Source organism: Amblyomma maculatum, chromosome 1 (genome assembly GCF_055883805.1).
Source record: "Amblyomma maculatum isolate TAMU_Amacu chromosome 1, ASM5588380v1, whole genome shotgun sequence".
NCBI classification, from domain to species: domain Eukaryota; kingdom Metazoa; phylum Arthropoda; class Arachnida; order Ixodida; family Ixodidae; genus Amblyomma; species Amblyomma maculatum.
Genome location: NC_139344.1, coordinates 339,014,482 through 339,029,297, shown reverse-complemented (window position 1 = coordinate 339,029,297; position 14,816 = coordinate 339,014,482). Strand labels below are relative to the sequence as shown.

The window sequence follows — 14,816 nt, the reverse complement described above, 5'->3', positions numbered from 1 at the left end:
TGGTAGCAGGAAGATATGCTGATGCTACTTGCACATATATCTAGTTGTTTCTCTGGTCTAGCAATGGTAAAAAAAAAGAGGCCTGGACCTGTCACACTGCATTCAATGAAAGCAGACTGTCCAAGCTCTCCAAAGCAAAAGCAAGGCTGGCTCTAAATGCCAGAAAACAGACACACCATTGAATTTCCTGGTTATTTGTTGCTGCGAGTACAATGTTATTTGACACTTGGTGCCCATGGTTAACAGGCTCTACTAAACTGCAGAGATGTCGCTCAGTTGCAAGCAGCCAGTATAAGATTAATGCGGTCATAATAAAGAAACTGAGTAAGTTTTCAATATGGAGCAGTCTAATTAACAAACTCACTTAAGTCACAGCAGCTTGAACCAAAACTGCCTACCTATGTAGGCTCCTTAATAAGACACTGCCGACAAATTGAAGCTAGCCACCTGTATCAACTGATTACCGCCTTCAAATGAAAAATACTCTATTTTCATTGAAACTAAGCTTTCACGAGCTATAGATGTTCAGAAGAAAACTGAAATATGGCTATCACCACCAATGGTTATTTCTGAAAAAAAGAAAAGAAAAAAATCTGCAGTGCCTCAAAAGATTCACAATGATCATGGATGCTACACTAGACTACCATTCACTTTCCAGTGGTGATCACAAAGTATGATATCCAGAGTCTGAGTACAGTGGTGGAAAAATGATACATTTTTTGCCTTTTAAATGTTACCTTTGGACAAATATCAATCTGACGAAAGAGAGATATGTTAACATGGAATTGGATAGAGTAAATGACGAAAGAAAGCTGCGGGTGCTGAAGTTCAAGGATTATACCACACCTAGCTGTTCACTGTGGCTGAGACAAGCTACAGAACTCGGCTGAGACAAGTCTGAATAATAATAGATCCTCAAAATGAAAGAAGTGATTTGTGTCACTAGAAAATTGCTGTTTTGTACTGGGGAGCTTTCTTAGTTTATACATTATACTGTCTCGAGTAAGCTCTGCTATGTGAGAGTTTATGACAGTTGGTATTCTGTATTTCATATGCCTAGCATGCACAAAACATAGATGAATAATGGAGAAATAAAAGATTGCCGTTCTTGTTTGCCCATGCTTCCGTCATGTGCTAAGCATCTCAACTACCATCATGTGGTTCATCTATATCTAAGCCCCAAATGTATGTTTTGTCCATACGACAGTCAATGGCAGCCCATTTAATAAGCTTATACTCATTTAAAGCTTTTGACTTAGCACATACACAATGGTATTTGGACAGATCTGGTTGCAGTCACATAATGTATCTAATATATCTATATTCTGCTAACCGGCTTATATTGCAGTAGAAATTATTATAGCCCTCATGCTTTTACCCATCAAACTTCTTTTCGTTCTCATTTCATGGCAATTCATAGCTGTCATTCAGAAGTAGGCTGCCATTTTCACTGTCATTTTTATTGCGAAAGCAATACTACTCTAGGTTTCGAGCCTTCAGCGTGGCGCGGTCGCACCCACATGACGCTGTGACGTCACACCCCACGTGACACAAAAGCAGTCGGCATGGCGTGCTAGAGGCGCAGCTGGTGCTCACGTGATATGCGACGTCAGGCACATTCATACGGCTTGGTTAAAGCGGGGCTTTATATGTGGGCTGGCAGGAGCTGCCAGCTTGGGTCTCTCGTTTCACATGGGACGGTTATGTCAGAATCAGCCTGCTAGGACCCTGGCAATCACGTTACCCCTACTGGCCACTAAGGCACATTCATACGGGTTGGTTAAAGCGGGGCTTTATAAGTGGGCTGAGGAAGAAGAAAAAGAGAAGAAGAAGAACGCTCGGTCACCCGCAGCTAATGCTTTCGCTCAATATTTGGTTCAGCAGCGTTGAACCCTTGTAATTTTCTTTTCTCAAACCAGCGCTTGGCATCTTGCTGACATTACGCAAGACATGAAATGTCCATCAACAAATACTGCTGATAAGTTTTGCTACCCTCTGAAACACAAAAGCTGAAGCTCAGGACAAAATCTCAAACGATACTTTTGAGCTGCTACATGCCCCTGCAATTTCTCCTTGACAAACTTTTAGAAACGACTGACCTCATCAACAATGGTGCTCCTGTAGTGAGAATGGTCGTACTCCCAGGAATTGCAGCTCACTGTGGCATTTGTAGAAATATTGTACATCCGACATTGGCTGTAGCGCTCCTCTCCCAGTATGTTCTCCTTAGGGATGGCCAGTTCCTTCCACTCCTCGTCTGTCAGATTGTCATAGTCTGGTGGCCTCGCACACCAGTGGTCGATTTTTGGTGCAACAGCCGTAATGATGAGATTGTGATATGCCCCGAACATGCTGATTGTGATAGCGAAGAGGAACACGACCCGTTGGAACGGCCCATAAGCCCCAATGATGGTGGTCAGCTCGATCTTCTCCTCTTTTATCATGGTTTCATGCACAGTGGAGTCCCCTTTAATGATGGCCTCGACAAGCTGCTCGCTCTCTTCTGCACTTCCGTCCCCCGTTGCGGGGTTCCTGCAAACAAGAAGGAATGCCACATTAAAAATGAAACCACCTGAAAAGTGCCAACATTTCTACAGCCTGATAACTCACTTAACATCTTCCTTTGAGCCTGACTGAGTGCAATTTTTTTTTTCACAGTCTGCCAAACTCATCTTTTTCACCAGCAACTCTCTAAGCCAATAGTTTTAACACGCCCAAAGTCATGCATTAGGACTGTACTTTGCCTTTTACATAAAGCAAACCTGCATCGATATAATGGCTTGTGTAGTCGTGTATCCACGGGCTGTTTCAAAAATCTGTTCAGTCAACAGTAGCACTAGCATAGCTGGTGCGGCTTTATGCCATTGCACGTTCCTCAAGTTTGTGTCCTTACAACTTATCGGAATCAGGACAAGCTTCCGATTTACACGTTTGTGTGATGGCACGGTTTAGACCAGAGCCACTCGGATATCAACAGTCTTGAGTGTACAGAGCTAAGGCAGAATTTTATAGAGAAAGAAAGTAAATGGAAGATGTGCTTAATAACATTGTGCAAGTATAGCTAATCAACGTTTCTACGCAAAAATAAAATGCTAATAGTACTAAAACAAATTCTTTCACAACATTGTACAATCAGAATCCTACAGCTCTGAGCCTGTAAAAAGTGCAATGACAAGTGGTGACTTATTTTGTACAAGAAAATGGTTCAGAGGGAAAGGCCTCAAATAGCAATGAGAGTAATTGCAAGTCGGGAAGGGCTGTGCATAGAAAACAAAACTGACATAACGGGTGGCAGGACTCGTGTAGTTATGCAATGAGAGGTTAAACCTCAATGGCACTAAGAAGTTGTAGAGCGAGCGAAAAACATGAACGGCATTCAAACAAGCTTTCTTTGTCCTATTAGACCAAATTTCCATGTATCAGTACACTGCTGTGACACCTCATAAATGAGCAATTATAAAAATCTTAGCACGAAATCATGCAAAATCATGTGATCAAAGTAACTTGTCATTTTGTACTATGACAGCGAAGCATGTCACTGTAGTTATGTTGCTGAAGTGAAATCGAAGCCTAAGACAGCCCATACTGTCTGGATTTGCTCAAATTTTGTGAAATCTGAAAAAAATCTTGTGAAATCTGAAAAATGAGAGAGCTTGGTGGTGCCATTGAGATTATCACTATTTACATCATTTTAACCAATAATTAGAACAGTTCAAAAGCCATGACTATTACGTCAGCTGCAGAAAGACAAGTGGCTTGTTGATACCTGGTCCAAGTTCATCCTGATAGCAGCTTACAGGTCCCTGTGCTTATCCCCTTCCCACCACACAAATGGAAAGCTTGAGGTGCACAGGCCTCAATGAAGTGCTCATCCCAAAGATAGTGTATCTAACCTTTTACTGAACTGTGCACCAGAATGCTTGAAAGCATACCACACAACTTATCAGTTGCTTTTATCTCTCCTTTTCCACCCAGGCAGCTGAAACAACTGTCCCCAACACAACTGGCCTCGAATGTATCTTGTGGCCGCACAACTTTTGTTCCTTGAAGTTCAGTATGTTGCCACTTGTTTTTTACAAACTGCACTTTAACACTTTCCAGTTTACTGCCAAAGTAATTTCCGCCTACTTTTTCTTCGCAGTGAAAACTGTTATAAGATTGGTGTGGCCATATAGCCGTGCATTGCACACTATGAACTACAGCATATCAGATGTAAGAACTGAGTTGCATAATGAACAATTCAATTTGATATAACTGAATAGACTAATTAGAAATGAATTGAGAATGCACTCAATATTAACCACCTGTGCAACCAATGTGCAACCTGCAGGTGATTGCCACAGGAACAACCTGACGGGTGGCCACTATGGAAAGTTGACACACTTTGCAATGATGACGAGCAAGAAGGGGAGGACAGCAAAAAGCTAACAAGCGCACAATGTGATATGATTTTGACTCACTTTATTGATCACAAAAATCTCGCCTTGCTTGCACTTTAAAAGCTAAACCAATGTTCTAACAGCTTCCGTTGATGAATGTACTAAGCTGGCTGCCTCAGCCTCTAGAATTCGTTTTCAAGTGCTGCTAAAACCTCAAATTTACCTTTTCACGTGTAACGTCTAATGTGTTTTACAATGCAAAAAAGCCTGCTGGGTGAGACATTCATGTCAAGGACACCAGTTTTCTGTCATTAATTTTCACATGTAGCAATGTTCATGTCAAACCAAAATAATGAAGAAAGAAGACCACCATTTCACATGGCTAGGTGGTACTCATGCTATGTTTCCAAACCAGCATGGAAGCATGTGATTTCAATCAATGATAAACAATTTGGCACTCTAAGAGGGCCAGTGTATTTGGAAATAAGGCCTCTTCGCAATTCCCAGTGTAACACATTCTGTGGTGCTCCTTAACATGACATGAATACATGCAATATCATGGTTTTGTAAAATACCTAGCCCTATCAATGACATAACAGCCAAAACTGACAATACAAAGCATTTTTTGTGGATGACTATCAACCAAATCTATGTACACTATCATGTTAAACAAGTGTTCTGATTTTCAATAAACTGCACATCACAGCTGCTTTTTTGAAGAGCATGAATAACAACAAAAATTTATGCATAATTCTATAAAAATGTGTACCTTTGATGACTGTCCAAGTCAGACTTTAAGTCTATCAAACAGTGAATGGTAAAACACACTGCAGTACCCTGCACAGTGCTAAGCTGTACAACTCCATCGGCAGCAATTCCTAGAACACACATACCACGCAGGTTAGAAGTTACTATACCATAAACTTTCAGGGCAAACGGTATCTGCCTACAACATACCCACAGAAATTCTGCACGACAGAACAGTGCACTCCAACCCACACCCTCCGGTTTTATTTGCTAAAGCAGTACTTGAGGCGTAAAACTGTATGACATTGTGTAGAAACATTTTGCAGGCATTTATCTCACCAAATTTCAAGAACAACTGTTTTCTTGTAGCAAAGATAAGACAAGTGCAAGTGTGATCAAAATAACTAACGCGCACATACCAAGACTAGACTCTATGCATGCATCAAGTGAACAGTATATTCTTGCTTGTGGCTTGACGTCCTCTTTGAAAATGTGGCATTGACTCTAAGCAAGGCCTAAATTCACAACAGACCATGACAGGTGTGATGGAGTACTTTCATTCTGCAGGCTCACATTTGAAAATGCACGTAGATGTAAACAACCAGCCCGCATCAATATGCACAGCTGCTAGCTGCATACTCATTAAAGGATTTTATGGTGAGGTTGAACATCCTATAAAGCTGCAAAGAGGTAATGAGATGCCATAACAGAGTTCGAGAATGAAGTTGGCAAGTAGAGTAGTTTAACATGCTTTTAATGTATTCTGAAGAGAGTGCGAAAGAGCTCAGTGAAGCATAAGGCACATAAAAACGACCTTTTGCACAGTCTTCAGAATATGCAACAAATATGGATTAGCTTAACAAATACGGATTAGAAATATGCTGCTGCAACCAGGAGTGAAGCATTCATTTTTGGATCAACAGCTGAATGCCCAAGCCGCTGAGCCAGCACCACTTGTCCTGCTCATAAAAATAAAACACTGGCTATCATGAGTTATAGAGGTAGAACACAGGTAATAAAAAAATATTTAACAAAGTAAACGTTAGCAAGACTTGATTAAATTGCTTCTTGGATACTGACATCAGTTGTCCTTTGCGTGTTTTCCATGGCAGCACTTTGTGTCGACTTTTTTTTACAGTTCTTTAGTAGTTCTAAAGGTATCCAATCAGCTTTCAAACTTGTGTCTACGTCTGCACACAAAATCCATCCTGAATTTCTGCCATATATTGTCAGCCAGCTTGCACAGACATAAATAAACACACACACAAAACAATTTTAATTTCTTCAAACCATCTGTGACCAGCAAGTACAGGTTATTAGGGGGCCTGAGAGCAATATAAAAATTTGCTCTCACACAAAGTAATTTTACAATCAAAATAAGTCTTTACTCACTAGTTACTGGCAACTCCAGTAGCAGCGTGCACAGAACCACTTCTGATGTCCACATATGCGCTACAAAGCATATGGGGCAAGTACAGGGTTGCTCTCTTAGCTAATCAAATATGGTTGGAAAATTGTTCTTGAATAGGATGGTTCGGTCTCCAGCGGTCTTGCAAATGCCCTTCAACTAAACACAGGCACTGAAATTAACACGCTTCAGCACAAGCCCACTACTACAGACCAGAAAATAAATGTACGCACATACATCTAATCTGCTCTCCCAAGCAACCTTGCAAGTAATCGTAAGACATTTGAGCAGCTAACGCTGACTTATCAATGTTCCCTTTTTTCTGTATTAGGCGATGTGGGCAAGTGCACTTTTTGGCTGGCTTTGTGAAGAAACTTACACCGAAAACGGATGTCGCCTCTAGCTCTACCATATCACATCTCACACCACTCGAACAACTGTCTCAGTTTCAAATGCTCCTTAGGTCAAGAAACTGGCTACACCCACTATTGTAAACAGCGTATCAAAGGTTGAGCAAGAGCGAGTAATTCTGTCGCTCTTGGAAGATTTATCTGAGGGAACACGTAAAGTATTTTTTTAAGCTGCTTGATTCTATGAAGTGTGCATAAGAGCGAAACAATGCTACAATTAGGCAAAAACAGTGAAGCAATTATTATTGCCCACACCACGCATCTTTTTTTTTTTTTTTTTTGAGATATTGCACTTTAAATATGAAATGTTCATTTTATCTTCCTTCAGAACATTGTGATATTCAACATACATGCAACTCTGAGTGGCTTGCTCTGTACCAAATGTGCAGAACTGGTAGCCAAGCTGACAAAACAAAAGCAAGAAGCAAATTTTACAAAAATTCAAAACAACATGCATCGGCTTAATTTTTAATTCACATACGCTAACACTTACAGCACTCTCATAAAGTACTAAGGGTAACACCATTAGTACTTTGAAAATGTGGTCCCGCCAGCAGGTGCGCGCATTTTCACATCTCTTCCGCGGAGCGCTAAAAAATAGAACTTGGCCTGAGCACGCGAGGCGTTTTTTTGCGAAGTTTTCCACAAATTTCTTAGCGTGGCATATAAACACGGCCTAAAAATATACTCGGTAAGGAGTCGAAGTTTTGAAGCGTATTAAGATTCGGTGTGATGAGCGAAGACCAGCAATGAAATTTATGACGTTAGGCTCGGTAATCTCTGGCGGCAAAGCGGGTCAGACCAAGGCCACTGCGGCCCTACCACCTACAGCAAGCGACAGATGGGCGGCAACAGTGTCAGGTTCTACTTTACCTGCTACGCAGAACACGCAGGTTGCTCTGGCCGTGGCGAAGCGGTCCTGCGAGTCCTGTCACAGAAGACCGCGCTCCGAAGCTTGGCGAGCTCAAAAAGCAAACGTCCCGGTTCAGACAACATCCGAAGCATACCAAGAACCACGTGAACAGGAAGGAATGCACGTGTCACGCAAACGCGCCGCGCGACAAGCTCATCTCGCGTTACGGCTTTTACGATGCTACGCGCATATCGAGCGCGAAGCACATCAAATCGCTGCGCCGCTGCCCGCTTTTGTCCGCTGCCCCGCCAGCGCTACCGGGACGGGCACAACCATGGCACAACGCGCGGCAGCAGGGGCAGCGAGAAGAGGATACAGAGAGAAGGAAAGGGAAGAGAGCGAGTAGAAGAGACAGAGGGTACGGCCCAAGGCCTCCCTGGCCTCTTTATTCCTTGTGTCGGCGGGTTGCAACTTGCACGGTGTTTCAAAACGAAACTAGCGAAACAAGGCGGCAACGATGATGATGGCATCTAATTCTTGGAAGTTTTATCTCTCCAGCGCAGTCGCATGGATGACACAAACGCCTGAAGCCAGTTCGGACGAGACCACGAGACCAAATGCGAACGTCAAATTTAAAGGAAATGGTGAACGACGTACATCGGTTATTCCTTCAGCTTTAGCAGTGCTAGAGTCGCAGCTAATGCCTTTGTTTTTAATTTAGCTATTCTCGACTCCATAGCCTCCTTTCTCTAACGTACCTCGCGAGGTGTGGGTGATGATTTTTTTCTTCTTGTTTCCCAGCTTGCATTTACAACAAAACGTTGAAACTTGCTTACAGATATTTTATCCATGAGTTGGTGCCAAGCCAAATTTTATTACAAGTTATCGTGCCATTGAGAACAACAATAAAGACAAAATTTGTGCAGCATCACTTTGAGAAAGGCCCAGTCCATTACAAGGCGTTGCCTCAGAACAACGAAACTGCAACTATAGATCTTTGATATTGTGTGCAATTTATTGAACACACGCACACACACACACACACACACACACACACACACACACACACACACACACACACACACACACACACACACACACACACACACACACACACACACACACACACACACACACACACACACACACACACACACACACACACACACACACACGCACAGTTCAGTATACGCGCGTATTTGTATACCCTGCGAGTTTTTATTTGTAGGTGGTTGATGAGAAAATGTTTCTAAAAGGCACCAAAACAACATTTTTCAGAAAATGCGCTTGAAATCTACCTCGAGCATTATCTTTGCCTCCGTATATTTTGCACCATTTGTTTTAAAGAAGCCCTAATCCGCATATATATACCGTGATTTAATTTTTTTATTCAATTGTGCCGAGGATCCGAGGTTTGCTTTGGCTATATATATAATATTAAGCTAGAGCATTGTTCACCCTAGCATTGCATATCCGGTTCAGGGTCACACTACACAACATACCTCGTTCTATGCCTAGGGTCTCAGGGTCTCGCAAGTGTTACGCGGAAGAAATTTGTGCCATTATGTCGGGCTTGGGTCCTCCATGTAAAGGCCTAAACCCGACCGAGGCTCGAATCTTTAAGGCCGAACCCGGTCCGAACTCGGAACTTGAAGCCGACCCGCGCCAGTGCAGTGCTCTAGTGTGGGCAGTGAGAGGAGTTGGGCGCCTGTAACGAACTTTGGAAAGGGCGGGGTAGGTAAATTTCGAAGCATGTATCCGCATGTGTATCACTCAGATTAACAGAGTTATTGGGTAGGGGATACATTATTTTGGTGAGGCGGTAGTATGTGAGGGTTCCTGAACATGCTGTACGTGGTACGATCGGTGCTGGGAAGAGAAGCCAGGGCGAACAGAGCTCAGGTATGATGCTGATGTTCGGATTGGTTCTGTCCCGATAGATCCTGGTGGCCTTCTAGGAAACCATATCACAGAAGCTCGGCTGGGTGGGGTTAGGAGGATTGAGAGGTTTTGGGAGCGTATGCCACCCTGTATGACCGAATTACGACAGGCATTTTGAGAGCCAGCGAAGATGACGGCTCTAAGCATGGTGGAGTCACTGTAAGACTGCAGAGCTGAAAAAGTCATCAACCACATACACACACAAAAAAAGAACTAAGTAAAACGAACTACTTTCTCAAGATATGCAAGGACAAGTAACGCTTTATCAGTTTTAAATGTTATTAGGCAAGCGCTGAGTCCGCAAGCGCTAGGCTATGGTGCGCTCGAGGGCCATGGTCCGCGCTGAGTTTCGCGCGCTTTAGCTGGACCTAGTGGTGGCGTGGGAACAACGCCGCAACGGAGATTTCAAGGTGAAAGCCTTATGTGCTTCATGAGAAGAAAAATTCCTCGCCGCAAGTCGTGTTTCCAAAAGCTCACATGACGTCGTACGAAGGTGTGTCGTCTCATCAGTCATATATATTGTGAGCCCTTTACGGATCTTCTTTCATTTGTACATACCATGATCTTCTTCTTCCTCTTGTACATACCATCATCATCGTCCCGCGGCGCCAGCTCCGGCGCGCGCTTGGGTTTTCTCCATCAGATTAAACGCTGACACGGCATACCTTGCCTTGCCTTCACGACCTTGCCGTCTGGACCTGGCCTTCTTTCACAATATATATCATCGTTAGTAGTACAATGCTAAGTCAACAGCGTAATGCGCAGTCATATGACGTTATAACAAGCGTCATCATGACTAGTAATGTTGCATGTGATGTCATGATATGTCATGTGGCAACAAAATAAAGACGGAAAATGGCTTATATGTGAGATATACGTAACTTCATACCAGTCATATGACGTCATGACTAAGTCTTGATGAGAAGTACCACGTGATTCAAGATAACAAAGTGTCATGTGATTCAGGATGACTTACTAAAAGTGATGACGTGACGTAGGAGTCAAGTGACAACAAAATCCCACGCAATTCCCGAGGACTTGAAAAAAGCGATGTGAGCTACGGGACAAGTGTCACGTGATCCACAATTACTTGCAACAGAGGATGACATCACACCTGTCACGAGACAAAGAATTGTCACGTGATTCAGGTCACCAGCAGCAGCAAACGCTAATGATTTCTCCACTGCAGCAAACTTCAGCGCCTTCGAAAATATTTTTCTGGGGCACATGACGCCTTGCCTCTCCGTGATAACGTTCCACCGTCGTGGCCCCTATGTTGGCGTCTAGTAACGGCCTGCTTCTTGCCTACTTTACCGCTTCGGGATGGAGTCTTCGGCTGGTGTCCTTGTGCAGGTTGATCCCGCTGGAGACGTCATGCATTGCCTTCTTGTTCATTCACGCGGGACGGGACGTACGTTGCAGCTCGATTGTTTCGTGATAGAGAAGATGGGAACGTTTGCGTGTCTTACACCGCGTGCATGATGTGTCGGCCGCCAATATGCCCTGCCAAAATTTGTGCGCGGCAGAGCTGCGTGAATGTGTGCCCCTTGTGTTCTAGCATCGTGGATTTTGGAACAGAAGCTCTACTCCATGTTTCGCCAAAGCCCCAGGTGTGGCGCGAGGACATGGCGTCGCACGCTGATTCTCCGCATGCGCGGTGCACGGAGCCGGCGGGGCTCGCTTCCTCTTCTCCTGCTTTGTTTGCTTCTTCTACTTCACACACCTGCTCCTATACTATACACACGCATGTTAGTCTTCTGCGCACCATTTCCCTCCATATAGCTCACCTCCTGGGATATCACAGCCTTCGCGTCGTCTAGACCCGGCTGTGATATCCTCGATATTCGCAAACAACCATGGAGAAGTTAAACCACAGCAAACCATGTCTGACCATGCTTAATCGAGCTTCCACTTTGTAAAGTATAGGTTCAGCTGGCTTGAACTCCAGCAGTTTTTTTTTTAATGACCACAGTTTCATTCGTGATCAACCTGGTCGAATTTCAATAGAGACGAAAAGTAAAACGGCTCGCGCACGCCCCAAGGCAACCGTTGTTATGAGGGATGCCTTCGCGGAGGGCTCCATATATTTCGATTGCTTGCAATTCTTTAACGTGCACTGACACCGCACAGTATACGAGTGCTACGCTTTCCGCCTGAATCAAAATGTGGCCTCCACTATATCAAACCCAGTGTCACTGTTCAGCGTTCGGACAACCGCATTCGCATCCTTATCCCATCCGAGTCCCTGATAACTGCGGGTATGTAGCTGACACTATGTTGTAGGCGTTCCAACGAAATACTGCTCTTACCCCTTGTCCCAACTCAACAAAAGAGGGCTGAGAGTCGACTCTGCTCAGCTGCTCCGACCTACAAGCTCAAAGGCCTTGGTTGCGAGTGCACAGGCGCCGGTCTAGTCCAATGCGTCCCAGACTAAGGATGACACTTAGTATATATACCCTTTGGTGCGGCTCTCTAGTTTTCTTCACGTAGAAAAAACCGTATGAGTTAAATAACCTCATACCGATTTCTCATAAGAACTCATACTAAACTCATTCAAATCTCATACAGTCTCATATTTCTCATACGATGAGTGATATTTCTATGAGATTATATGAGAATTATAAGAGAAATATGAGACATCTGTATGAGGTTGTTGTGACTCATAGTTTTTTCGCTAGGGATACCAACCAGTGAGCCGCTGCAGAGGGGTAAAAATAAATAAACGAGTAAAGTAAAATAAACGACGGTGTTGTGACGTAAAAGATGGCCCGAGGTCTGGCTTCGACAAAGGAACTAGGCAGGCCCTGGCTCTTGGAGAAGCACTGAATAGCGAGCGTTGAGCTCGAACGATATCAAGCGCGCCAGCTTCGTAGCTGAACAGTAAATATAGCTCGACTTTTGTAGCTGTGAAGTCTGTTGCCCATTTTTATGTGCATTTATGTTCATGTAGTTATATAAAATCAGTTCTTCTGTTCTCAGCGTGTCATCGTTCTTGTGTTTGTGTCTACGACTCATCCTCTGCGAGGAACGAGGTGGAAGAGAACCTTGAACTTTATTCCCTGCTTCTGGGGACATCTGACCATTTGATATATACTTAGGGAGGTAATCTACTTCCCGCTGAACCTATAAGATAAGTCACTCTATGCAAGGGTTTATAACTCTTTTGAAGAGGTTTGTCAATTATCTTGTCAAGGCCTTCTTCGCTTGCGTTTCAAGCGTGCACGTGACGCCCTCTGCGGTGAGCAGGCACAAAGAGCGTCTCTTATCGCCACGTACCAGGAATGCTAAAAAAAAACAAAACTAAAAAAAAAAAAAAACATCAGGTGCTCCTGTGTATAGTGCTGTGCCTTTGCAACGGTCACAACAATGTCACCGGAAGCTACCAAAGGTGGAAGCACGGATTTCTGTGCAAGTATACGCCTGATCAGACTGGCATGCGATGGGAAACCGTTTTAACATATGTAGAGCTGCGCAAGATATAAAATGAACAGATGAATTAAAAAAGAATGTGCGATGGGTAGCTTCTTCGTTGCATCTTTCGCGCCACCGCTGATATGCGCATGACTTAGGCGCGTCGAAACAGTTGTAGCTGTCAACCACTTCCTTTATTTGCAAGCGTTGCATTGCTTCGCCTGTGCATCTTTCTGCTAGTCCAGAAGCTGGTGCACAACATTAACAGGCAGTAACAGAAGGGTATCATAGCAACAACGAAAGAAACTAGCCGAAGGCTAGTTTCTTCTGAACCCTTCTGAACGTCGCGTGGCGCCGCTAGCTGCGTTATCGAGAACGCCGTACAATTGCGCGTAACGGAGTGTTAATATTACCATTTCCAGACCATTTTTGGAGTTCTCTAATGCCTGCACACAGTACGGGCCTCTCTACGTGCTGCTATATGTTCCTGTACTGCGCGAAACGAAGCAGACGAAAGTTGCTAGATTTTAGCCTTTTGTGGTGCTCAATGTAGTGGAGCTGTAGGGTTCTCATATACCACACAATGAGGTTGCGACCTCCCTCATTCCTCCGCACCCCCGCTCCCCCCCCCCCCCTAAAAAAAAACAAAAAACAAAAAAGAAATAAAAATTAGCTGAGGCTTAGCTTTAGTTAAGCCCGGTAGGTTGCGAAAGCAATAATAGCATGGCTATACTATAGTTCCGTTGTCGTTCTTCTGTTTCCTGAACGCGTCGTTGCCGCCTAGTTGCATTACTACGTTCTTGACTGCTGAGTGAACACCTTCGACAAAGAGTCTTCACTATTCAAAGCGTCCATTACATTCCATTCGGAGTCGTCACCGGTTGAGGACGATTCAAGAGAAGCGCGATGCGCTTGTCTAGGTGCATCTTGAGAGCGCCGTCCAGCGAGACGCTGTTCCCGTTCGTCATCTGTCTCTGTAGCCCGCTGTCATTTCCTGGCTTCATCGAGACGACGTGACTTTTCTTTCTGTTTATCAGGATGCATAGCGAGTGCAGCTGAGCAAGCGCGAGCATTTATAAACCCATCGTTTTCCTCCTCCTCCTCCTCCTCTCAACTGCGAGTGGATGGATGGAATATAGGAGCGTCCCCTTTGAAACGGGGTTGTAGCAGTAGCTATCATGCTCATTTTTCTCCCTATATCTTAATTATTGATTTAGAATTTTTAACCAAACCATCATTCTATTTATTAAATTTTGTTCCTACATTACTAACATTATGTCACTTCTCTGCTTTTAAGCCACCAATCTTCCAGTCGTTTTTTGCTAGTTTCCACCGCCGGTTTTTTCACCCGGCCACTGTTATCTCTAAAGCAGGAGACACATGTGCGAAAGCTTGACCGGCATACCGCAGCGAACGACGCATGCGAATTGCCGCCGCAGTGCCAGCCGGGACACATGGAGCACCGCGCGTCCGGCGAGCGAGCTCCCTCAAGCTCCGCCCACAGCCGGTGCCACTGCGCAGCGGAGACGGAAGGCTGCTTGGCTTGATAAACTTCACATGAATTCACGCTCGTACAAGAAATGACAAAACAGCGATGTTATCAGAAGGATTGTCTGCTGTACTCGTGCAACAACAGCAAGCCTGCACACGTACGAAGCTTTCGGCAA

The 14,816-nt window shown here is 44.2% G+C and overlaps 1 protein-coding gene across 5 annotated transcripts in view; it reads right to left on the bottom strand.

The window, feature by feature from the left end:
- LOC146207553 (organic cation transporter protein-like) overlaps positions 1–14,816 on the bottom strand; it is an 88,235-nt gene that overhangs the window by 23,270 nt on the left and 50,149 nt on the right. For 3 of the 5 annotated variants that reach the window (XM_084588439.1, XM_084588446.1, XM_084588459.1), the window contains exon 2: positions 2,100–2,532. In XM_084588439.1, coding sequence (XP_084444565.1) covers positions 2,100–2,532 — 433 coding nt within the window. Of the gene's footprint in view, positions 1–2,099; positions 2,533–5,148; positions 5,305–7,817; positions 8,187–14,816 lie in introns of those variants that run through there. The other 2 variants (XM_084588453.1, XM_084588430.1) reach the window with 2 other exon arrangements.